The 27751-nt window shown below is 36.7% G+C and overlaps 1 protein-coding gene across 1 annotated transcript in view; it reads left to right on the plus strand.

Moving 5' to 3' along the window:
• Positions 1 to 27751, plus strand: part of ATP6AP2 (ATPase H(+)-transporting accessory protein 2) — a 109765-nt gene that overhangs the window by 19410 nt on the left and 62604 nt on the right. Inside the window, exons 4-5 of the mRNA XM_090377069.1 lie at positions 8181 to 8282; positions 14516 to 14707. Of these exons, the coding sequence (XP_090233195.1) occupies positions 8181 to 8282; positions 14516 to 14707 (294 nt within the window). The remainder of the gene's footprint in view (positions 1 to 8180; positions 8283 to 14515; positions 14708 to 27751) is intronic.

Consider the following 27751-nt stretch of genomic DNA (forward strand, 5'->3'; position numbering starts at 1 on the left):
TTCCCCCTATAACCTGCAAAAAACATACTCTGTATACCAGAGCTCTTGACTTAAGCATTTAATCTTGTTCTGAAAGACAGTGGTTTGATAGATTCCCATTGGTTGTCTAGTTACCCCACACCCAGAACTGTTCCTATACAATGGGTGGTGCCCCCCTCCCTTAAACTGTCAGGTAATTCCGGTGTAAGTAGCCACACTTTAAGTATCTTCCTCCACTAAAGGCAAGTTTTCTCAAAGTTTTCATTATACAGTTGTAGGAGAAAGGAGGTTTTCAATTTAGTACAATACAATTTAAGTCTTATGCCAAATAATCTATATTCATTTGAGCTCTTTTCTTTCCAGATCTTATTACCAAATTAGTTAGGATGAAGGTGATTTAATCTTATTTATTTTTTTTATTGGTTGTCTTGTTACTCCACACCTAGAACTGTTCCTATATAATGGGTGGTATCTCCCCCCATCCCTTAAACTGTCAGTAATTCCAGTGTAAGCAGCCACACTTTAGGTATCTTCCTCACTAAAGCAAGTTTTCTCAAAGTTTTCATTACAGGTAGTTCTCGACTTTACGAGTTAATTCATTCCTAGCGCGCGCTCGTAAACGGGAATTTATTTCCCATAGACATAAGGTTAAAAATAGGGGTTACGTTCTCGACAATGAAATTAGTTAGCTAATTAGTTTGTTTAAACAATGATTGATTTATTGAAAGAAATGAAAACATAGCCTGTAAAATCAAGCAAATTATAATAATAGAGAAATCATTTATGACTTACAAATGTTAAAGAATGTTTATTCTTCATCATTGACTAAATGCACACTCATTGATCTCTCATTATTGGCTCAGCACTTGCTGGTTTGTTGCACAAGGAGTCATCTTCTTCAGAAATGTTTCAAGAGGTTTGTTTCCAAGATAATCTTCTCTTTTAATTATAAATTTCACGTGCTTGCATAAGCATTTTTTAACAGTGCACAAATTACAACTAACAAGATTTGTGTGGAGTAACAAGTTTACGAAGCTTAAAAAAAAGCACAAAGAGAAGATTCTGAAAATTTGTTTTTTTATGTGATTGAAGATTTCAGTAAAGGGGAAACACATTTCATCATAATAACATAAAAAAATCGCACAATTCCAGCTATCGGTATTTTTGCAAATACAACAAGATAGTTTTTACTACCCGTTTATAATTGCTTGCAGTAACAGAAAAGCCCAATAAATTGGAAAGTGCAAATTGTTTTATGGTTGTGACCTCCAGAAATGTGCTTTAGAAAATTATCACAAAGGCGTAATTGATTCTTATAATGGAACATATGATAACGATGAAAGTGTAGTGCATTTTAATGATTTGAATTGGTAACTAATACAATTTACAAACCATGCTCACGACCTTTTATATGGCCTAAAATAGAAATGATATTTTAGAGAGATAAATAGCTTAATTATACAGCGAAAATTTCAACTTCCTAGATCTTGAAACAAATTACCAAAAAAATGGTTATTGGGTTCATATTACGATATTTTAATGATGCGATGGTGTCTCTGGAACTGATTAATATCATAAAGCAGGGTACACTGTATTGTATAGCTATGCACGTGGTTTGGAATGCAGTATTTATGAATGTTTAACTTTCATTTTTTGCAATTAATGTTCATATTTTCAATTTTGTTAATACTTGATACTTGGGGGGGGGAAAAACTCATAAAACCGGGAACTCGTAAAGTGAGAACTGCCTGTATTAGCATTAGTTGAGGCATATGATGCAAGAAAGCAAGCTTGTACAGCATCAGCCAAAAAATAAAAAAAAACTTCCCATTTCACCCATCCAGTCACTCAATGTTTGTCTAGTTCGGCCTTAAATTTATTTAAGCTATCAACTTCCACAACAACAGATGGAAGTCTGTTCCAGCAATCAACTATCCGCTGGCTAAAGGCAAACTTCCACACATCTATTCTCCAACCGTCTTTCCTCAATGTGAATCTATGCCACCTCAGGTTCTTAATCCGAGCAAGCAGAAGTATCCAGTCAGCATTGAGCCTGCTCAAACCATTCGAGGCCTTATACACCTCGATCAGATCACTTCGCAGGTGCCTAGTCTCCAGATGCTGCAACTTGCAGACTTAAGCCTTTCTTTGTAAGTGCACCCCTTTCTTCCCCTCACCAATCTTGTTGTCGTTCTAGCAACTCTACATCCTTCCTAAAGTGAGACCTCCAGACCTGTATACAGTACTCAACGTGTGGACTGACCATTGCCTTATACAAAGAGATAATCACCTCCTTGTCTCTTCTAGCAAAATTCCTATATATCATTGACAAAACTCCATGACCTGCTCTGGCAGCCCATCTGCACTGCTCAGAGAACTTCATATCTGACTGCACAATTACCCCAGGTCTTTTTCATTCTCCACCTCCCTGAGTGTAGTACAGCACAGTTGATACATTTCTCTTGGGTTACTGCTACTCACATGGAGTACTTTGCATTTGTCAATGTTAAACTTCAGTTGCCATTTCTCAGCCCATCTACCTAACTTTTCTAGATCCTGTTGCTGTAGCATACTGTCTTTACTGTCATTAACAACCTTGCCAACCTTTGTATCATCTGCAAACTTGGACATTAAGCCTGATATACCTTCATCGATATTATTGATAAATACACAAAACAACAATGGGCCCAGCACCGAACCCTTGGGGACTCTGCTAAAAACATTAGTCCACGTAAAGTTGTGTCCATTTATTACCACTCTCTGCTGTCTCCCACTCAACATCCCTTTATCCATTGCAGTAACTTGCCCTTAATGCCATACCTCTCCAATTTGTACAGCAGTCTTCCATGTGCAACAGTATCAAAAGCTTTCTTGAAATCCAAGTATATATGATATCAAAATTATTTTTGGCATCCAATTCCTTTGTGACCACATTTGATAATTTATTTATCCCTATTTTGTGTTACAATTGTTGGGAGATAACAGCAAGAAGGGAGGGAGAACACATAAGCCAGAGGCTTTTTAGGGGGTGTTCCCTTTGAAAAAGATAACAATAAAAACAGATACATCATGAATCGGACATGTTTCTACATTCCATTACCGAGACTACGTAAACCAACCACACATGTCGCGTGGTTAACAACAGTACATACTTATAATTACATTGTGAGTACTTTTACAATAGCAAGTATGAAAGAAAAATTATGAAATAATTGCATAGAATGTTACAATTTATGACAGCCATTCCTTCAACTTGTTTACACAATTTCCAAACTGGTATGCATTGTGGAAAGTTCAGGAGTTGAGTGGAAGGTGATTTAGATCAGACCTCCCTGGTGATGTGTTCAGTCAGGAGCTTCTTGAACTTGTTTAGTGAAATGGCATTTTTGATGTTTTCAGGAAGATTATTCCAGGTTTTTGCGCCTCTGTATTTTATATTTTTCTGGCCTATGGCTTTTCTGAAAAGCGGAACCTTCAGGTTCGCTTCATTTCTTAAATTATATCTTATTCCTTCTTCTATTGTTATAAAAAAGGATCTGAAGAGAGGAGGAAAGTTTGGTGTTTTCAAAGCATTGTAGACAAAGACCGCTTCAGCTTTTTGTATCAGTTGGTAGATGCTTAAGAGTCTCGCTTCCTTATATCTCGAAGTCACCGATGCATTCCAGGGAAGGCCCAAAATTGAACGAACACATCGATTGACAATTGAATTGATTCTCGTAAGGTTATATTGACTGGTCGTACCCCATGAGATAATTCCATATGTGAAGTGAGGCTGTATTAAGGAAAGGAATACTAGTCTGAGAAGGGAAGGAGGTACCCAGGCAGAGGCTCTGGCGAGTATGCCTGCTAGTGACGAAGTTTTCTTTCGTAAGGTGATCATTTGTTTATCCCAACTCAGCTTGTCATCTAGCCAGATTCCTAGAAACTTGGTATCATTCACCCTTTCCAGTTGTTTTCCTTTGTATGTTATTTCGAAATCAATATTCAATAGTTTATTTTTCGTCCTAAACACCATATATTTGGATTTTTCTGGGTTTAGTATCAGCTGATTCTTTTGAAGCCAACGATGCATTTCAGAGAGCAGGGCAGAGATCTTGCATTGAAGTTGGTTAGGGTCTTTATCAGTGATTAGAATGGAAATGTCATCGGCATACGCTACTAGGTGGGAAGATGGAAGATGAGAGAGAAATTCATTAATGTAAAGAACAAATAGGATCGGTCCGAGAAGTGAGCCTTGAGGTACTCTCCTAGAGAAATAAGAAATGTCTGAAAAAGACTGGTTTGTTTTAACGACAAATGGCCTATCACTAAGGTAGTCTTCAAGGAGAAGGTTAATTTTTCCTCTCAAGCCAAGATTGTTGAGCTTGTTGAGTAGGATATTATGATTTATGCAGTCAAAAGCCTTTGATAGGTCTAGAAACAGTGCTATTGCATAGTGACCCTTTTCAAGACAGTCCGTGATCCTGGAGCAGAAGTCAACAATTGCCAGGTCAGTGGATCTTTTTGAACGATAAGCGTACTGTTGTTGATGGATAAGCTGATTGACTTCCAGGAAGCCCATGAGTCTGCCGTGAAGAATTTTTTCGAATAATTTTGCAAAAACTGAGAGTAGAGCTATTGGACGAAAATTGTTGATAGAGTTACAATTTTTCCCCTTAGGAACAGGAACAATGACTGCTTTTTTGAATTGAGACGGGAATTTACCAGATTGAACGGAAAGATTGTAAATATACTTCAGTGGTGTTAGAATTGAGTTAAGGACCTTTTTCAGCAGAGCAGGAGATATTTCATCAAAGCCAGGGGCTCCCTTTTCTTTTAATTGATGTCCTGCTTCTAAAATCTCTTGATCTGAGAGCGGAGCGAGGAAAAAAGAGCTCCTCATTGAGTGCTTGACAGATTCTTTCGTTGCATTATCTCTAGAGTCAACTTCGTCTTTAAAAAGGTTATTCACGCTTGAGATAAAGTGATTACGGAATGCTGCGGCTTTTTCCTGGTCATCCGAAATGAGTACCTCGTTCTCAACTACATCTCCAACGTAGCTCTGTGGTTTCGTTTTTCTTCCAGGTAGTAGCTTGTCCAAGACTGCCCACTTTTCCTTGCTTGTAATGACGCCTTTAAGTTGGGAACTATAATATTTCCTTTTCTCCGACCTAATACTGTCGGTGACTTTGTTTCTGTACGTTGTGTATTTGTTTTTATCCTCCTCCTTTCCTGTTTCTCTAGCAATTCTTGCAAATTTGTCCCTTTTCTTTAGCATGTTACAAATTTTGTTTGACATAAATGGGCATAATTTCCATCTTGGCCTAGTGGTCTTTTTATTCCCTGGGATCCTGACGTATGACGCGCATTTTTCGTAACTATTTAGGATATGCTCAAAGAAGAAGTTCGTCGCAATTTCAGGATCATCTGTAGCAGTCACTCCATCCCACGAAGACTGCTGGAGATCATAACAGAGCTGATTGAGAGAGCCTGGAGTCACAGATCTGTGAGTGTGCATGATCTCTTCCACAATTTCTTCATTTTCAATTACCATTAAGATGGGACGATGATCAGAAATGGTTGCATCCAGTACTGCATAGGTTAGTGAGCATTCCCCAATTGCGAAGTCAAGAAGGGAATTGTGGGACTCTCCCATTCTAGTCGGGATAATTCCGTCAGTCAGAAGAGAAAAACCATTGGAAGAAATGACATCGAGGAGGTCTTGCACTTGAGAGGAAGAGCTTTGAAGTATGTTAATATTAAAGTCTCCCATCAGCAGAAGACTAAGGGATTTGCTTGTGAAGTGAGATAGAATATTGTCAAGAGTTACAAGGAAACTGTTGACTGAAGCTGAGGGAGGTCGGTATAGACACCCAATCACCAGAGAAGCAATGCGGATAAAAGTGATTTCACAAGCTTGGTCAGGCAGATTTGAGATAGGAAAGGCAGAGCATCGCAGATGATTGTGAACGTAAATAGCAACTCCACCCCCTTTAGAATCACATCTGCAACTGTGAAAGAGAGCATAGTCTTGAAATCGGACTGAAACTTCAGGGGAGAACCAGGTCTCAGTAAAAACCATCAGGTCTGGATAGAGATTCCATGATGTCAGTTGTGCGAGGATTTCATCATTGTTTTACAAGACTGCGTGCATTCATATAGAATACAGTAATTGCATATTTTGATGCTGTAGTAAGGCATAAGTTATTTGGTTTAATTGTTGGCAAGTGACATGGCAGAAAGGTATTTTCACAAGAGTTAGAGTCATTCAAATTCTGGTAGGATGAAGAGATAGATGAATCGTTTATAGAAGTTCTTCCCAGTTGAGATTCCAGAATATCTGAAAAATGCTCGATATGTCATTCCCGTTGACTAGTTTCAATTGCTAAGTCACTGGCTGATGCCCCAGTACGAGGAAGAGGGGGGCGTCCATAGAAAGGCCGAATAATGGCTCCCTCAGGCCAGCAGTGATCCTTTAGTAATAGATCAAAATCCGTTTGTTGACACTGAATATAGAAAGAGCTGTACGAATCGTGTTTGGGATTCATTTTTATTACATTTATTTCTATCTGCAGTTGAGTTCTGATATGCTGCTCTACTTCTGTACCGCACAGTTGGGGTTCGAGTCGCGAGACGAAAATACTCTTGGTTGAACTTTTAGTTCTTGGGACTGCTCTGATTGAAGAGTTGGTAGCTGTTCCCACAACAGCAGGGAGTGCTGTTGTGGGAACATTGTAGTACAATACAACATTGTAGTATTCAATCAAATTGGTCAGACAAGACTTCCCCTTAACAAACCCATGCTGTGTCTGAACTGTTACTGCTGTCTTGTCTAGGTGATTCTGTATCATCTCTTTAACCAGTGACTCCATTATTTTTCCAGGAACACAAGTTAAACCAACAGGTCTATAGTTATTTGTCACCTTTTGAACCCCATTTGTGAATTGGTGATACATTTGCACATCTCCAGTCCATGGGGATCTTCCCTAACTCCTCTAAGGATGCTCTCATGATTATGGCTAAAGGTTTGCTTACTTCCCTTGCTGCCTCCTTCATTATAACTGGATAGATTCCATCTGCCCCAGGTGCCTTTTTTATGTTTAACTTCAATTTCTCCTCCACTTTGCTCTCAGTTATTACAAAACCATTTAGCTCCCAGTTAGAGTTTGATAAACTTCTGGCATTCCCCTCCTTGAATAACTGCTCATGTGTGAATGTAGATGCAAAATACTCATTCAGTTTATCAGCTACTAGAGTAGGATCATCAATAGTCAAAACAACTATGTTAAGTGGACCAATCTGATTCATCCCCTCCCTTTTAGAGTTTACATAAGTAAAGAACTCTTTGCTGTTTTTCTTTGCATCATTTCCAAAGATTTCTCATAAGCTGCCCTGTGTGTCGTCTGATAATTTATATGCATCACATGCATTTTTCTTTTCTGCCACGACCCTCATTAATTCATCCAACATCCATTTAGGCCTGAACCTTGAACAGTATTTCCTAGTTGGTATGAAAAGCCTAGTAGCCTCCAAGATTAAGTCCCTGAAGGCTTCCCATTTAGAATTCACAGTTGGTAACATCATCAGTTGATCCCACTGTATAGAATTTAAAAACTGTCTGAGACCACTGTAGTCGCCTTTACGAAAACAGAAACCCTTCCCTTTAGCCTTGATGGTAGTTACATCTTTAAATAGGTTTTCAATTTAGTACAATACAATTTAAGTCTTATACCAAATATTTTATATTCATTTGAGCTTTTTTTTTTCCAGATATGATTACCAAACTAGTTAGGATGAAGGTGATTTAACCTTCTTATTTATTTATTTTTCTTCTTTGCTGTTATAACAATATCTTATATGAAAATACTTATACTGTTATTTTAGAATTTTATATAATCTCTGTTATGTTCCCTCTCAGAGGCCCAAAGATGGGATTCACTAGAACCTTGAAATTTTTCCAAGATTTAAGGTATAGATTGATGGTAACACTTCAGAATGTAAATCAAATATGGAATTTTGGCAGAGCTTTTAATTTGGGGTGGGATTATTCTCAGAACAATACAGTAATAACACAGAACCATTCTAATGGTTAGAGAGTAAAGTTCTGAATACCTTGAGAATAAACTTTCTAAAATAAGAAATTGTATTTAGAATTATGATGCTTGCCATTCTGTAATAATATTTAATTTGAAATCAAAAGGTAATTCTCATTTTGTTTACAGGTAGGAGATTTAAAAAATCAGTATGATATACTTGCATCAAGAACTCAGCAAAGATTTATTGGAAACAGACCAGTTTTGTTATACATGGATGCAACAGATGAGGTAAGTCAATTAATTAATTACATCTCTGAAAAGTTGCCTGTATACTTTCTTTTTTTTCTTGTGTTTTAGTAACTGCTAATATTGTGACAGTTTCATATTTTATTTTATTATTTTATTTATTTTTTTATTTTTTTTTAAAACAGATTGAGAGTTTTCTTGTTGTAGTGCATATTTTTATAGTAGTGGGCAGAAAAAAAAGAAAAAAAAGCATAATTACACTCTTTGGGATAATAAAAATTATTTAATTTCCATTAATTCTATTTTGGATGATTTGGCCATCAGAGAAAATGGGAACATTTTATTGATTTTTGGTTGTGATTGAGAACTGTAGAATGTATTCTAGAAATCAGGATTTCATTTTTTTCCCTTTAACAGAATGTGTTGTATAGGATTTTATGCCTTCAAACACAATGACCCACCTGGGTGAGTGTTTGTTTGGAATAATACACAGAATGAGAAAGTCCACAAAATTCCGGTAAATTCCACAGAGCTAACCACAGCTACACTGTCTTTTCATTGCAGTATTTTTTTTTATTATTTATTATTTTATGCCGTTTTTTTTGTTTCCTTTTAAAACTGCAAACTAAATTAAAACTGCGAACACTATATTTACTGGTAAGGTATGACCTTACTCTGAGCTTAAAAATATCCTTTCATATGAGTTCCCTGTGACCACCAAATACGGAGGATGCGGAAAGGTCAGGGAATGACCACCGCATATCCTCGGAGCAATATGGCCTTAGTTGCTAATTCTCCTAAAAAAAAAAAAAAAAAAAAATCATGAGTTCTTTCATTCAGATTATGGACAAATTATGCATTATTTACAGATTTGTAGCTTATGTATTCTTTCATTCAAATTATGTACAAAAGTCAATCCAAGTACAGTCAAAAAAACAACTATATCAGGATCTTCTTAGTTACTGCTTCATGTTAGCTTATAAACACAGTACACCCATTCTACAAAAACTTTATTATGAAATTATTTTTACTTATATTATTTTTTTATATACTTGAATAATAAATTTATGCTTAATAAACTGTGTTAATACACTTAATTTGTTGTTCTTATTCTACAACGATTACTACTAAAGTAACAATATCAGGGAAAAAAAAAAATTTAAGAGTACTTTTCATATCCTTTTAATTTTCAATTTTTCCTGATAGCAAAGAATGAGTACCGGCACCTATTTTTTTTTTTTTTTTTTTTTTTTTTACAAAAAAAGCACTGGATATAACTAATTTAACATTGTGGTCATCACTGTATAGCATAATATATATTCCAAACTCATTAGCGTAAGGCATAATGTAAAACTAGATAGCGTAATACATGTCCCTGCATTTAGGAATCTATTAGATTAGTATTGGCGAATTAATTAGATTTATTAATCTTATTAATTTTCATTGTTAATCAGTTGTATTCAAACAAATGAAAATCATGCCCCAGACTAGAGCAGCAAAGCAATGAGTGCAAAGTAGAAGTGCTGTGGTTCAGGGGAGAACCAAAGGGGACAATTCTCCAATGCATCACAGCCTAAAAATATGTGCAACTTGTGAAATATTTGTGGACTTTCTGGAACAGGACATGATCTAACCAAGGAGAAAATTATGAAGAGTGTGATAGGTGCAGAGAGTGTTTTAATTAGGTGGAAATTGCTTAGATTACAATGAGCTGCTGAAAGAATTGAAAGAAAAGTTGATGGTATCAAGTCATTCGGAAAAACTTCAAATATTAACACTATCTCCAGTTAGTTGGTCCATAAAGAAAACAATGAAATAGTTTATTGTCTCAGAAAGAATGGTCAAGAAAGCCAGAAAACTTAAAACAGAAAAAGGAATATTTGCCATACCTGGAAAAAAGGAAAAATTCCAGTCCAATACAAAGCAGTGATTCAATATCTTCACACTCACTTGCTTATTTCAAATTGTATTGTGTTTTAAATAAATTTTGTTGCAGTTATGACTTCTTTCATGCTTAGAAACCAATAGAACATCATCTTTATGCTTGGAATCCTGAATAAAAACCACTTTTCAGGCTTGGGAACTTGCACTAAAGAAACCTATGCAATTTCTTTTTTTGCCATTTGCACCCCTATTGTAAAAAATACAGATCTTTTTGTGCATTGGTAATATATCCTTTCTCCTTAAACCAAAGGGCAGAGCAATTGCAGAAAATTTCACTCTTGTAAATGCAATAGTTCTGTCCTTATTGAGATGTGAAACTTCACCTTCAAAAAGGTATGCAAATATTATGTGGAAAATATAAAACTTTTCAGGCCATTTTTAGGCCTTAAGTAGCAAGACACAAAACTGAAAAACCATGATTCTTTTTGCTTAAAACCTGCTTTTTCCAATGGTGGCAAAAACGAGAGAATTGAAGGTGTCCCACATTAAGATATTTGCCACTAAAGATAGGTCAAATTTTTACTTTCAAATCTGGAGTCTATCTTTGAAGGAAAATGTCTCAGCCAGAAAACAAGTATAAGAGCTCATATTTAGTTAGGCTGAATTCATGCAGATGTTAAATGGAATGCCCAAAGAAGAAAGTACCAAAGGTTTTTATTTCAAAGTTATGACTTTCAAAAGTCTTGCTTAAATTTGTCGCAACAAATTTTTGGTGCTAGTTTAAGACCGCATTGTAAAAAATGTGAAGGTTTTTGAGCCTGGACACCAAAGGTTTTGCACAACTTCTTTGGAAACCTGTTTAAACATATACACCAAGTTACAACAAAATTGAAGATGGTCAAGTGGGGACCATCTTCAAAATTAAGCCACTTGACATGGAATCACCTTTCAGCTAAACATGTAATTTAGATTTCATTGATTGTGTATATGTTGCTTAGCCAGCATTCAGTGAGTTAGTTTGTTATGAAAGCAAAAAAGCAAGGGGAAGGGATTGTTGAGACAAAAGCAACAGAGTGAAATGGAATTAGGTATTTTATATAATGGTGTGTAGCTATAGGGTCAGGATTGTATGCCTTGTGTTCAAGTTTAATGGAAACCCAACTTTCATCAAAGTAAAAGAATATCCTATTTTACTTGTGTGAAAGTTGGGTGAAGTCTGAAAAGTGTGGGTGGTCAGATGTAAAAAAAAAATTGCTTAAATTTTTTGGTTGCATAATTGTGCATACATCATTAGAGCATTGCTGTATTGACATGTCAATTACTACGTAGTAGAAAGGTGACAGTCTTCTTCCCCCATCTCTCTTTCGAGGGAAAAAGGGACAATATTGTTAGCTTTTTCTGCCAACATTGAAGGAAGAAGTTCTAGCATGTTGCCTAAAGTTTGTGATATGCCAGCTATAGAATTGACTAATGCTCCGAAATGTTATAAACTTTGATTGCATATAACATTATTTATTGAGAACTATATAGAGTTGATGTTAATATATTTATTGAACTTACCAAGTGTGTTGTGTCTAATTCCTCTATCATCCAGTTTAGAACATGGTAAAATTCCCAGCATTCTGAAAATATCTTTGCCTTTAGCCATAGAGTGGTTGATTGTTGGAACAAACTTCCATGGCACCTCCGTAGCCAGGTGGGAAGGAGCAGCAGTGCGTAGCACACGCTTCTTGATTAGACCGGGGTTCGAGCCCGTCACCACCAAATACGGAGGATGCGGAAGGGTCAGGAAATGATCACCGCATATCCCGGAGCAACATGGCCTTAGTTGCTAATGCTCCTAAAAACCAAAAAAATAACAAACTTCCATCTGTCATTGTGGAAGTTGATAGCTTAAATAAATTCAGTGCCAGGCTAGACAAACTTTTGGAATGAATGGATGGGTAAAACAGGAAGGTGTGTTGTTTTTTTTTTTTTTTTGCTGATGCTATAAGCTTGCTTTCTTGCATCATATGCTAATATCTGTTCAACTTTGAATTGGTCAAGAGTCACCCAACCAGCATTGAGAGATTCTAATTTGGTAATTATAGAGACAGAGGGATTGTAATACATAGTTGTTTTATTGGATTTTTTCCTTTATGGTATTTAGGCAGTTAAGATGTTTCTGTGTTTGCACATGCATTTCCTGCATATTAGCTGCTGATACATGGCCTGCTGCCTGTTTTAGAGCCGTACCCTTGAAATATAAGGAAGATTGGATATTCATCACCATGTTTCATCATAACCTAAAAAGTCATCAGTCATACCGCATGATGGAAGAGATGGGGAAGGGTTGACCAAAACTTAGCTCTGGAGACTAAACATGGGTTCCACCACTTCAAGCTTCCAATAAGCAAAGTGGTGGTATTGTATCGGTTGATGAGAGTCATCTACCATCCACCTAGTATTGCCTGGTAACACAGAGGGGCGGCATTCCTCCATGTGGTGTGGGCGCCACACCTTGACCCCTTCTTACATTGGTTCATACCTGGATGGTCACCCACAGTGTGCTCATGCATGGAGGTTATACCCAGGATTTCAGGAAAGCTTTTAATACTATTGCACATGGAAGACTACTATACAAGTTAGAGCAGTATGGCATTAAGGGCAAGTTGCTGCTATGGATAAAGGGATGGTTGAGTGGGAGAGGACAAGGTGGTAATCAGTGGACACTGCTCTTCATGGACTAATGTTATTAGCATTAGCTAATAATGTTAATAGTAGAGTCCCCCAGGGTTCGGTGTTGGACCCATTTGTTTTCTGTATTTAGCAGTGATATTGATTGAAGTATATCAGGGTTAATATCCAAGTTTGCAGATGATACGAAGGTTGGCAGGATCGTTAATGACAGTACACTACTGCAACAGGATCTAGAAAAGTTGAATAGATGGGCTGAGAGGTGGCAACTGAAGCTTAACATTGACAAATGCAGTAACTCCAGAGTAACTTACCAACTGTGTGGTACTACACTCATGGTAGTGGAGAATGAAAAAGGCCTGGGATAATTGTGCAGTCAGATATGAAGTTTTCTGAGTGCTGCAAAAAGGCTGTAAGAGTAACTCATGGTGTCTTGTCAATGATATACAGGAATTTTGCCAGCAGGGACAAGGTGGATAGTAGATGACCACTTGTTATAAGTGGTCATCTACCTTGAACTGCATGCAGGTCTGGAGGCTCCGATTTTTAGTAATGATGTAGAGCTGCTAAAACAAGTACAGAGAGGGGAAACAAGATTGGTGAATGGAATGAAGGGTTGCTGTTACGAAGAAAGGTTTAAGTTCTGTACATTGCAGCATATGGAGATTAGGTGATCTAATTGAGGTGTATATGGCCTTCAATGGTTTGAGCAAGCTCAGTGCTGATGGGATTTTTTCTCTTGCTCAGATTACTCATCTGAGGGGACATAAATTCAAACTGAGGAAAGACAGTTGTGGAATAGATGAGCAGAAATTTTCCTTTAGCCAGCAGATGGTTGATCGTTGGAACATCCTACCATCTGTCATAGTGGAAGTTGACAACTTAAGTTCAAGGCAGAACTAGACATACACTTGGATGAGTGAAATGGGAAGGGATTTTTTTGCCATATCAAAATGCTTTACTAAAATCTAAGTAATAACCTTTTATGATCCAGAAGTCATACTGACAGGTTGATAGTAGTTCAATTTCACTCTTTGAGCCACCTTTGAATATTTGCAGAATGTTATGTATAAACATTCTGCAAATGAATAGAGATAGAATAGTGTTATGAATAGAGAGCTATTCACAAAGTTGTATTTCTGTACTATATCTAGATTTTAAATTAAAACATTGGAGAGCCTACTTTCTGATTTTCCCTCATAGGTGTCAGCTGATTTCAATTTAGTTTATATATGCTGCCTAATATTTATAATTGCAACTTGATGGATCGTGATTTTACATATTTTTATTTTTGTTAATAGACTTAACATTTAGAATTTCTCAAATTCTAAATGTTATTGTCTATTTAAATATTTATTTATAAATACAATATGAAAAATTTAATTAAATTTCATGTAAAAGGTGTCCTTTGAAGATATATTGAGGGTACATTGCTACCAAATCAGTACACAGAGCTGTAGTCTGATTGTGATTTGAAAATGATTATTAACATGATATTTTAAATAGTCTTTATTGTACAATTTATATTTATAAAGGGATACAACTTATGTTATCGGAAAATGTTTCCTGAATTTCTATACATTTTTAATTATACTTAACTAAAATGAAATTTATCGCAGAGATCAACAAAGTTCAGAAATTTTTATATCAGTATATAATTAATAATTTAAAAGATTTTTTATTTTTTTTAAAATAAAAGCCTCTTCTCTTTGAAGCTCTACACCCAGAAAGCTGCATATCCCATGCTTTTGAAATCCTTACCCCCAGATGGTCAAGACAGACTGCAGATAGCTGTTGAAGATCCTGAACTTGGACAGACTATTAAAGATGGCACTTTTAACATATCATCCAAAAGTGATGCCCATTTACTGATAGAACTTGCAACCTTGAAAACTCTGCTGGCTTCTGTAAGTTGTTTTTTTACTTAAAAATATATGCTTAAGACAATTTAGATTAGAATAATAATTATTTTTATCAGAGAGAGAGACTTGGAGACTCGCTCTCTTTATGAATAATTAAAAAAGTTAAAAAAGTTAACAGATAAAATACCTTCTCCTTCAACAGTAATATTGAATTACTGTTGGAGTATTGAAGTTGAAGGAGTAATGCCTGTATTACTGCATGAGGTTGTCATAACATTCATTTTCCTACTTTAAAAAGTAAATGGGACAGATGAATTCCTTCCCATTTACTTTAAAAAGCAAAAGTTATTCAGAAGTTTGTTCACAGTTTTATATCCTTTATAAGCTATTCAGTTCTGGCTATATCACAAACCGGATGCTGTTATTATATTGAATCAATAAACAGCATAATGTACATATTACTACTGATTGCAATAAAGATATATGTATAAATGGATTAAGCATACTCTTGATCTTAAAATGGGTTAAAAGGCCTAGGAGAAAGATTGTGCTTACATGCAGTGGCACGTTATCCTATAGGAAAAAAAGATATCTGCCTAGGGTCTCGATCAAAGGAATCTCCAAAATCACTGTTTCAAAAACCGTTGCTGTTATTTACAAATATTTTTAAGTGATTTTTATCGGAAAATGGACTTTCTACCTGCCAAGGTCAATGAACTTTACTTGAAGATTAATTTGAAAATTACGTCTTTTTAAAAATTGTTTTACCAATTTTGATGAAATTTCATATTTAGTTCTTCCTTAAATAGTTGAGTTAATTGAAAAAAAATGAAGACTGCTTTGTATGTAACCAGTGCTGCTGATGCCCTTATGCTTAAGGCAGTACGGTAGCAGGGAGAAAGTAGTCATGATCATATCAGCCAGTCTTGAGTGCATGTTAAAGCAGAACTGAGGCACAACAGAATAAATTGAGATTTTTTTTGATTTTAACGAGTGTAAGAAACTAAATGAATGAGTGTAAGAACATCAAATATTGAGTGACAGAAGAACAGGGAGAGCTGAACTTTTTCAATAAGAACATTTTAACTTAAATATCGTAGATATTTTATTTTGTTTTTAGAATATTCATTTTTATTTTATTTTATATTAATAAATACAGCGGATACTCAATATAGTGATGGACTCATGGTTTCCATTTGTTTCTTAAAAAAAGACTATTTTATTTCGTGTAGTTCAGGAATTCCCCCCAAATTCCATTATACTCTGGACCCCATGAAGGTATAATGTGCCACTGCTTACATGTATTTGAGTGACCATGGTTCAAGCCATCCATGTGACTGCTAAGTATGGTTAATGATTATATTTTTTTGTCAAAATGATTAGTTGTAAACTCCTTTGTGTGTGGTAATGCTAGTACGATTTTTTTTTTTTTTTTCTAGTTGAACAATCTGCCCTTTCACTAGTTCTGATCTGCAAGCTTAAGTTTGTATTGATGAGACAGTCTTTTCATCATGGTCTCATTCCTTTACAAACAACTCCATTTCATCAACTTTCCTTGCATTTCACTACTTTCAAAAGTTTCATTTACTAATATCGAATTACTGTGGCACAGAGCGAAACGGAAACAGAACAAGTTATGATAAGTTTAATAAAGGAAATATATTAGATTAGATACATACAAAGATTTCGGCTGTTTTGTCAACCTTGCTCAGTTAAACTGACAGTTAAGAATGGAACATGAGGGCGTGTACTGCCAATCATGTACGTGAAGTGCGTGATTAATTGTTGGATGTTGAAGCCTGTGGCTGTGATGCATGCGGACATTGCCAGCTTTTGTCATTAGTCAGACTTGTTGTTTCGATGATAGGGTGGACCCGACATCCACTGCTCCTGTTGACCAAGGTATTGGAGCATGGGATGTTCAATGACTCCAACCAGGCATGTCGTCGATAGTGGCAGGACCTATCCACAATCGCAATATTGCGGTGTGGGTCAATGTCGTGGTGGGTTGCCCAAACATGTTCGGCAGTAGCCGAGTGCTCCAGAAAGGCGTTTTTCGAGCCGTCTCCAAGTTTCCCCAATGTAGCAGCTAGTGCAGTCATGGCAAGAGATGCAGTAGACCAATCCGCTTTGTAGTAAGGTGGGGACTGGTGTTTTCACTTTAGAGAAGAGAATTTTTTCCTTTATTAAACTTATAACTTGTTCTGTCTCCGTTTCACTCTGTGCCACAGTAATTTGATATTAATAATGAATCCAGAGTGCACAGGCCTCTTTAATCATGTTTCATTTACTATTCATAGTTAATTTGAAATGGCACAGTACCAAAGCAGTTCTCTTTGAAGATGGAGTAGGTTCCTTGCCATCACAGAAAAAAAAAACAGCTTGTGATTTTCAGTTTCTAAGTTTGTCTGCTGATTTTACTTGAAAAACTTTACTCTCTGTATACTCAAATAGATAGTTGTGGTGGTAGTTCAAAAAGACTAAAATAGTTTCCCCATAATTGTTCTGTCAAGTTTGTAACATTTGAAATATCTAAACAAATATCAATGTAATTAATAAATAAAAGTGCGAGAAATACAAGGCATGTTGAAAGTTTCAGAAGAAAAATCAATGGAATGATTTTGGGAAAGATAATAAAACAGCTGTCAGGAATGTAGAAAAGTGTTTTTGCATCTAATGAAAAATTTCAAAGGGGGACCATAACTAAGGTAATCTAAAATGATTATGGTGAAGTTAAAGCAGAATAGAAGGATATTTTAGAAACAGATTAAATACTTGTATTGCTAAATGGAGGAGTTGAAGATATCACTGAAGAAGAGGAAAAGACAAATAGAGGAAATTTTGGTTACTATTATTGAGGTAGAGAATGCCATTAGTGGTTGTAGATCAAATTAGATTTAAAAATACTGAAAGTTGTTTTTCAAAGGACAAGTTCTAGAGGACTGGAGCAAGAATTTAATTATTCCGGTGAAACTGAAATAAGGCTGAAAGTGGAAATTGCATAGAAATTTTACCTTCCTCTCTATCAGAAAAAGTAGCTTGGGTAAGAATTAGATGTATTATTGATTCTAATCATGGGAAAGAACAATTAGGTTTTAGGCCAAACAGAGGATGCCAGGATCAAATATTATAAATATTTTGCTCAATTTTTAGGGTACAATAAACATGTCTGCCAGCTCTCCAAATTTTACAATGGAGAATCCGTCTTTTTTTTTTTTACTTGATTTGACCCCTTCCCTGTCCCACCTTCATAACAGTCATCCTTCATATTTTTTGCAATAAAATTGCAAAACAATGGCTTTGTTTTTTAAAATTTAAATTTTTTTAAAATTTGTTTATTTTTGTTAATGAAATAGCCATCAGTTGTGCTAGCTATTGCATGAACTATGTGAAAATTGCATTGTGGGAAACAGTATTGTTCTCTGTTAAATGTGACTTTAGCATTTCCTCATACTTTGTTCCCCCCCCCCCCCTCCTGTTTATTTTCTCTATTTACTTTCATATATCTGCAAGCACACATATGCAACATCCTTCGGTCAAGTGCTAAAGGATGCAATGAAAAGTTTTTCCGAAGAAATGTACATGCAATTTTCCATGTATTCTAAAAACTAGAAAAAGTATTGCTTTGTTTACTGAATGTAGATGGATTTTTTAAAAATTTATTTATTTTTTATAATTAATAAATTATAAAAAAAATAATCAGAAAATGTAATCAAGGTAATCAGAAAATTACAAAGGAATAAGCATCAGGACAACGTGTACTGCATATAAAAAAAAAAAAAAAAAATAGATGTGGCATTTCACAGTGATGATGGTACTGTCATGCATCATTCATATCTCTTATCACAGAACATAATCTTCCTCTGAGTTGAGCTAATTATGCAGGCATGTAATTCACAAATATGTTAAAAAGTTTTAAATAGTGAAATAACAAAAAATTTGGTTGTGGAAGAAAAAAAAGAAGCAGCAGATATTGTTAGTGAAATTGCATGAAGAGGGAAAGAATAAGAGTATTCATGGCTCTGAAAAATGTACCATTTTTGATTTTTACTGATGTAGTAATTAAAGCAATTCCAAGTTGTATTGTATGGCCTTACTTTAATAGTGGCAAGTGATGCAAGGAAAAAGCTTAAACAGCATCAGAGAGAGAAGAGGGGAACTATCCATGCCCCTCTAATTTACCTAATGTTTCCTTAAGTTTATTGAAACTGTCTGCTTCTACAACACCAAATGCAAGTTTATAGAAACTACCATGTGGCTGAAAGAAAATTTTTGTGCATCTATCCTGTAGCCATCCTTTTTCATTTTAAGTTTATGTCCCCTTATGTGTGTTGTGTGAGGGAGTAAGACTGCCGTCAGCATTTAGTTTACTCAAGCCATTTAAAGCTTTAAATATTTCAGTCCGGTCTCTTTGTGGGTGCCTAGTTTCTTGATGTTGCAGTTTATAGAACTGAAAGTTAGCAGGTTGGAAAAAATGAATGCACCAGTTCTTATCTTATCAACAAAGTTAAGCAGCATTAGGCATGGTTAGTACCTGACCTGAGAGGGTGATTATCTGGGAATTGTGGGTAGAGTTGACTTCTTTTGGAATGACTGTGGAGAAGCCATTCTGACCTTTATTAATAATAATATAATGATGCTGCACTACCAGTGTGATGGATAAAAGTTTGAATCTTGCTACAAAGGAGAAACATGCGAGCAAGAAAAAAAAATTGAAAGTCACTTCCATCTGATCTCCCCCCTCCCCTAAGGTCAAAGTTATGGCTGAGGTAGAGAGTGGTGCTATCTGACGCTGCTCCCAACAATTACAACCCACCACTGGATGCAAAAGCCAAAGCTAAACAGGTTCATCTCTATAGCTGGATGAAGATGAAAGGTAGAAATATTGAACATACTGCATTAAATGTGGCTCAGGATAAAGTCACTTGCATTCAGGCCTTAAGCAAAGGGGTCAGTTTGAAAAGTTCAGGACAGTGCAGGAAGTGATACTGTCTCCCATATGCCTACCACAACTGAAGGGTAGGATCACCCAGCTCCGCTGGAAGTACTTCCTACACTGCTGCACTAGTTGACCACCCAGGAAGGCAAGAGAAGCCAACATGAAGTGAAGCATTAAAACGAAAGCATTCATTTTATAATGTTGAGTTACATTAGAATTTATTTTGGAACAGATTCATTTCTGTCTGTCCTATAATGCTTTTAATACCTGAATTAAACATAAATAATAATAAATGTTCTGTTTGTATTCTGGGATGACCAGATAGGTCAGAGGAATTTATAGCCAATACTATAAATTCCTCTGACCTATCTATATTGGGATAGACTGGAGTGGAGTAGCACGCTATTCTGGTTCATCATCACACAAACATCATTAATGTCATTTATTTAATTAATAAAAAGATATTACCATATGAGGTATAGATAGAGGCATATAATGCAAGAAAGCAAGCTTACATAGCATCAGCCAAAAAAAAAAAAAAAAAAAAACTTCCCATTTCACCCATCCATTCACTCCAAATGTTTGTCTAGTTGTGCCTTGAACTTAAGTTGTCAACCTCCACAGATGCTAGGCTGTTTCAACCATCTCCTGGTTAAAGGAGAATTTCTGCACATCTATTCCACAACTGTCTTCAATTTGAATTTATGTCCCCTCAGGTGAGTAATCTGAGCAAGAGGAAAAATCCCATCAGCATTGAATTTGCTCAAACCATTGAAGGCCTTACACACCTCAGTTAGATCACCTAGCAGGTGCCTAGTCTCCATATGCTGCAATTTACAGAACTTTAACCTTTCTTGGTAACAGCAACCCGTCATTCCATTCACCAATCTTGTTGCCCTTCTCTGTACTCGTTTTAGCAGCTTTACATCATTCCTAAAAATCAGGCCTCCAGACCCATATGTAGTTCTCAAAGTGTGGCATGACCACTGCCTTATACAAGAGAATAATCACCTCCTTGCACCTGCTAGCAAAATTCCTGTATATCATCGACAAGACACAATGATTTACTCTTACAGCCTTTTTGCAGTGATCAGAAAACTTTATCTGACTGCACAATTACCCCAGGTCCTTTTCGTTCTCCGCTACCCTGAGTGTAGTATTGCATAGTTGGTATGTTACTCTGGGGTTACTGCTACCCATATTCAGTACTTTATATTTGTCAATGTTAAACTTCAGTTGCCACCTCTCAGCCCATCTGCTCAACTTTTTTAGATCTTGTTGCAGTAGTGTACTGTCATTAACAACCTTGCCAACCTTTGTATCATCTACAAACTTGGATATTAACCTCGACATATCTTCATCAATATCACTAAAAAATACAGAAAACAACAAATGTGCCCAATGCTTGAACCCTGGAGTACTTCGTTAATAACATTAGCCCACGAATGGCTAATGTTATTAACATTAGCCATTCGTGGGCTAATTAACATTAGCCCACGAATTGATTACCATTTTGTCTTTTCCCACTCAACCATCCCTTAATCCATATCAGCAACTTTCCCATAATTTTCCAATTTGTACAATAGTCTTCCATATGCAACAGTATCAAAATTTTTCCTAAAACCCAAGTACAGCAGACTCTCGATTAAGCAAGACTCCAAATTAAAAAAAAAAAAAAAAATCAACCACAAATAAAAAAATTCAAGTAATAACTAGAATAGGTATAAACAGACATTTTGCAAGTCGTAAATAAGCGACAAGCTGCATTATAAATCATCATTGGGAGATTAGTGTACCTATTATGACACCATGAGCTACTCTTGCAGATGGGCTGCAAGAGTAGCTCATGATGTCTTGTCAATGATATACAGGAATTTTTCTAGCAGGGATAAGGCAATGGTCAGGCCACACCTTGAATACTGTATACAGGTCTGGAGGCCTCATTTCAAGAAGGATGTAGAGATGCTGGAACGAGTACAGAGAAGGGCAACAAGATTAGTGAATCGAACGAAAGGTTGCTCTTATGAAGAAAGGCTTAAGTTTTGCAAATTACAGTGTCTGGAGACTAGGCACCGACGAGGTGATCTGATAGAGGTGTATAAAGCTGTGAATGGTTTGAGATGCTCAGTGCCAATGGGATTCTTCCACTTGCTCAGAATAATCACCTGAGAGGGCATAAATTCAAATTGAGGAAAGACAGATGTAGGATAATGTGCCGAAATTTTCTTTTAGCCAGCGGCTAGTTGGTTGGTGGAACTGACTTCCATCCCTTGTTGTGGAAGTTGATAGCCTAAATAAATTTTAGGCTCAGCTGGGCAGGTATTTCAAACGAATGGAGGGGTGAAATGGGAGTGGGTTTTTTTTTTTTTTTTTGGCTGATGCTGCATAAGCTTGCTTAAAAAAAAAAAAAAAAAAAAAAAAAGAGACCAAATGTTTAGTTTGTTTTAGTTCGTCGCATCGATTGTTATGTTCCGTTGCAGCACAAAAGGACAAATTTTATTTCTTTATTTTTGTCAGGGATGTCAGAATCTTTTTTTATAGTAAATTTTTTTTTTTTGTTTAGAAATCGCGAAAATGAAGGCTAAACACAAGAGTTGCGTTTTCAGACAAAAACTTGAAATTATTCAAAAATTTGAAAACGGTGCATCCGTTAAATCTCTAAAAACCATTATAATGTTGGTGACCAAACCATATGCAACATCGTAAAAAATAAAGGGAAGCTATTAGATAAAATCGACATCGTAAAAAAAATATAGGAAAGCTATTAGACTTAAAATGGACATCGCAAAAAATAAAGGGACACGGTAAGTTTTTTTTTTTTTTTTTTTCATTTTTTATCTATCGCTGTATTTTTTACGTAGGTTGCTGAACATTTTTCGATACAGTAAGTCCCTGACTTGCTCAACTACAGATTTACGTAAATTTTTTTTCACTAAATTTTTTTTTTTTTTTTTTACGATTGTAAAATTTAAAACAAAAATAATAAATAAATAAAATAAGCAATCAATAACGACGATCACGGCTTGCAGAAATTGCACAAATGAGATATGGAGTAACAAGCAAAAAAATAGGAAAGAAGAGAAGGTTCTTACAATTTATTTATGGCTTTTTTTTTTTTTTTTAATATGACTGAAGATTTCAGTGAAGGGGACACATTTCACCATAATAACATAAAATCCCACACAATTCCAGCTATCGGCATTATTGCAAATGCAATAAGATCGAGTTTACTACCCATTTATAATTAGATGCAAGAACAGAAAAGCCCAGTAACCCGGAAGGTGCAAATTGTTTAAATGCAGTGACCTCCAGAAATGTGCTTTAGTAAAATGTGAGTTCATGTGAGGTGATAATGGTGTGTTTTCCCTCTTAACCCTGTGAAGTCCTTTTCAGAAAATTTCGTTTTGACTGTTTTCATGGTGCCGACTAAGAGAATAAGTGACAGCACTACTAGTAAATCTACCAACAAAAGGAAAGCTCTCTGTATTTGGATCAGAAAATTAAACTAATAAGGATGTATGAAAATATAAGAAGTATAGAGCGGAATTCAGATTTGGAAAAAATAATATAGTAGCAATATGTTATTAGTCATTCCCGAGTTACGTAAAATTTGACGAAGTAAGAAGTCCTAGAACATATCTCTTACATATGTCGGGACTTGTATTTTTGGATTAACCGGGAAATCGATTATCCGGGATTTGTTTTTTACCAACTATCCCGGAAAATCGAGAGTCTACTGTATATGATATCAAAAGTCTTGTCTAGATGATCTTGCAGTGCTTCTTTAACCAGCAACTCCATTATTTTCCCTGGAACAGAACTAACAGGTCTGTAATTAATTACTCATGTCACCTTTTGATTTTCTTTATTAGCATATGCAGCATCAGCCAAAAAAAAAAAATAAAATAATAAAATAAATAAATAAAAAAAAAATAACCACTACCACTTCACCCCTCTGTTTGTTCGAAATACCTGTCCAGCTGAGCCTTAAACTTATTTAGGCTCTCAACTTCCACAACAAGGGATGGAAGTCTGTTCCACCAACCAACCACCCGCTGGCTAAAGGCAAATTTCCGCACGTCTATCCTACATCTGTCTTTCCTCAATTTGAATTTATGCCCTCTCAGGTGATTATTCTGAGCAAGAGGGAGGATCCCATCAGCATTGAGCATGCTCAAACCATTCAAGGCTTTATACACCTCTAGCAGATCAACACGCTGGTGCCTAGTCTCCAGACCCTGTAATTTGCGAAACTTAAGCCTTTCTTCGTAAGAGCACCCCTTTGTTCCATTCACTACTCGTTGCCCTTCTCTGTACTCGTTCCAGCAGCTCTACATCCTTCTGGAAATGGGGCCTCCAGGCCTGTATACAGTACTCTTGGTGTGGTCTGACCATTGCCTTATACAAGGGAATAATCACCTCCTTATCCCTGCTAGAAAAATTCCTATATATCATTGACAATACACCATGAGCTACTCTTACAGCCTGTCTGCACTGCTTAGAGAACTTCATATCTGCCTGCACAACCACCCCCAGGTCCTTTTCATTCTCTACCATTGTCAGTGTAGTACCACAGAGTTTATACGTTGCTCTGGGGTTGTAGTACTTTGACAAATGTAATGTTAAACTTCATTTGCCACCTCTCAGCCCATCTGCTCAACCTTTCCAGATCCTGTTGCAGCAGCATAGTGTCAGTAGTGTCCTTGACAACCCTGCCAACCTTCGTATCGTCTGAAAACTTGGACATTAAGCTTGAAATACCATTATCAATATCATTTATAAATACAGAAAACAATAATGGACCCAATACTGAACCCTGAGGGACTCCACTAATAACATTAGTCCACGATGAGCAGTGTCCATTGATTACCACTCTGTCTTCTCCCCCTCAACCACCCCTTTATCCATAGCAGCAATTTGCCTCCAATGCCACACTGCTCCAATTTGTGCAGCAGTCTTCCATATGCAACAGTATCAAAAGCCTTTCTAAGATCCAAGTATATAATATCAAAGTTATTCCCTGCATCCAGTTCTTTTGTGACTGCATCATAGTATCCAATCAAATTGGTCAGGCAAGACTTCCCCTTAACAAACCCATGCTGTGTCTGAGCTATAACTGAAGTCTTGTTTAGATGATCCTGCAGTGCTTCTTTAACCAGTGCCTCCATTAATTTTCCAGGAACAGAAGTTAAACTCACAGGTCTATAATTACTTGTGTCGCCCTTTGATCCTCCTTTGTGAATTGGGGTCACATTTGCACATCTCCAGTCCATGGGTACTTCCCCTGAGTCCAAGGAAGCTCTCATAATTATGGCTAAGGGTTTGCTTACTTCCTTGCTGCCTCCTTTAATATAACTGGATAGATCCCATCCACCCCAGGTGCCTTTCTTGTATTTATCTTCAACAATTTCTCCTCCACTTTCTCTCAGAGATTACAAGATTCTCTAGCTTAATGGCAGAGTTGAATACACCTCTGGCATTCCCCTTGCTGAATAACTCCTCATGTGTGCAAAATATTCATTTAGTTTGTTAGCTACCTGAGCAGGATCATCAACAGTTGACCCATCGATATCAAGTCGACCAATCTGATTCATCCCCTTCCTTCTAGAGTTTACATAAGTAAAGAACTCTTTGCTGTTTTTCTTTGCATCCTTTGCCAAAGATATCTCGTAATCTACCTTCGCCTGCCTAACCTCCTTTGTAACTTGGTTACAGATCAACTTGTATCTATCATAGGCTTCTGTGTCACGTGTTAATTTGTATGTATCCCATGCATTTTTCTTCTCTGCCATATGTCTCATTAGTTCATCTGACATCCACTTGGGCCTAAACCTTGAACAGTATAGCTTCCAAGATAAGTTCTTTGAATGCTTCCCATTTTGAATTTGCTGTTGGTAACATCATCAGTTGGTCCCACTGTATAGAATTTAAATACTGTCTCAGCCCATCATAGTCGCCTTTACGAAAGCAAAAACCCTTCCCTTTACCTCTGATGGTAGTTACCCCCTTGAGTAAATCCCACTTCAGCACACTGTGATCACTGCCACCTAGTGGTTCCTTTATCTGCAGATTCTTAATGCATGAAGAATCACTACTGATAATCAAATCAGTAGTGATTCTTCAGTATCAGTAGTATTCCTCCCTCTAGTTGCCTCCCGAACATGCTGATGTAGAAAACAATCATCCAATAAATCCACAAAAGCCTTGCTAGTGTGTGAGGGACCAGCCCCCAATTTCCAGTCAATATCTGGGAAATTAAAATCCCCCATTATAAGACTCTGATTTACTAGCCCACTCTTTCCCTGTACAGTTTCTTATTATACTCATCAGAGTCATTAGGCCTATAGCACACTCCTACTCTCAATTTTGATCTCCCAATGCTTATGTCACACCAAACTGACTCGACACTGAACTGTCCAACGATGTTGACTGGCTTCACTTCCTTGGATTTTATGTATTTCTTAACTAATAGCATAACCCCTGCTCCCTTCCTATCCTGTCTATCCTTTCTGTAGACATTGTACTCCCCAAATTCCAGTTCTGCATTCCTTATATATCTGTGTGACACCACGTCTCTGAAATCCCAACAATATCTGCCTTTGATGTTTTGAGCAATACCTCAAATTCATCAAATTTATTTACTAAACTCCTAGCATTGGTGTACACACAAGTATACATGCACCTGTTCTTTTTCTTAGCTACCCTAACACAACCCATGTGTTTACTTGTACCCCAATGATTCCCAGCAGTCTTTGAAATATCCTGCATCTTATTTTCCAGGCTGCTGCTCATTCCAATAGAAACAGTGCAAGAATCACTTTCACCTCTGCCAGTGGCTACTGTTAATCTATTAGTCCTTGTATCCCCCCCCAATCTAGCAGTTTTCCGACCCACCTAACACTGCCTCGATAGCATCAGCAAACATTCTTGCACCCTTTCTATTTAAGTGTATCCCATCCCTGTAGAAGCAGTCTCTCCTGTTAGCAAGTACAGACCAGGCTGAAAAAAATTCTACCCCTTGAGCCTTGCACAATCTTTCCAGGGCTGAATTGATCGACAGGGCTCTCATCATATACTCCCTCCTATCGTGTCTGGGCAGAATTGCAGACACTTTCAAATTCAACCCTAATTCACGGCTTTTTTTCAACAGTGACCTGTACTTGTTAAGTAATTCCGCCGGTCTCCTACTCTTAATATCATTAGTGCCAACGTGTACAACTATATCACCTTTTGTGCCCTTAAAAGATGATATCCGCTCTATGTCATCAACCTTTGTCCCTGGCAGACATACCCTGGTCCTGTTCCACCTACCCTTTTTACAAAACATGTTTCCCGTTTCCCTGACAATAGTCACCAACAACCACTAGTTCCTTTGGGACCAGCGCATTCTGCCTTGGGGGCTGCCGCTGTGTTGCGTGATGACCAAGTGCAAGCTCTGGCATTGGTGTGGGCAGCTGAGAGCATGATGGGCCCCCTCACTTTTAATCCTTCGAGGGCATCCACCCTGTCCTTCAAGCTCTCATATAGGCCCATAACAACGCTGAGTTGTCGCCTGATTTCCTTACACTCCTTGCATCGCGCACAAACAAAGACATCCCCCATGGCAGTATCATGTCCCATACCCAACTGCTCCACAAACATCACGCAAGTAGTGTATTTTAAAAGGCTGTGATTCAGAGGGAACTGCCCCCCTCAGTTCTCCTCTGAGCCACAGCACTCCCATTAGCTTGAGCCTTTTGCTTTGCTGCTCTGGTTTAAGTCATGATTTCGATTTAATTTCAATAAAATTTCAATTTCAGTACAAAATTAAAACCCTAAACTTGTATCCCAACACAGTTATAACGCTATATTTATGTTTCAGTATCGAGTGTTATCTACGAAATCCCTTTATATAACTTCCGTATCAAGTTAAGTATTAATTATTTATTTTTCTAATTATTTATGTTACGTAACCTAAGTCGTTATATGTATAGTTAAAAGTACAATTTAATTGACAGTGAAGTTCAACAAGATTAATAGATTTTACTGATTAATTGACAATATTATATACTATATTACGCTTATGCTATCTAGTTCGAGATATTTTGTATCACGTTACAATGGCGGCAATTTACGAATGGTCAACACGTGGATTTGATACCCTTACCGAT

The sequence above is a fragment of the Mastigoproctus giganteus genome, chromosome 7, assembly GCF_048544385.1.
Source record: "Mastigoproctus giganteus isolate SK-2022 chromosome 7, ASM4854438v1, whole genome shotgun sequence".
Classification (NCBI taxonomy): Eukaryota; Metazoa; Arthropoda; class Arachnida; order Uropygi; family Thelyphonidae; genus Mastigoproctus; species Mastigoproctus giganteus.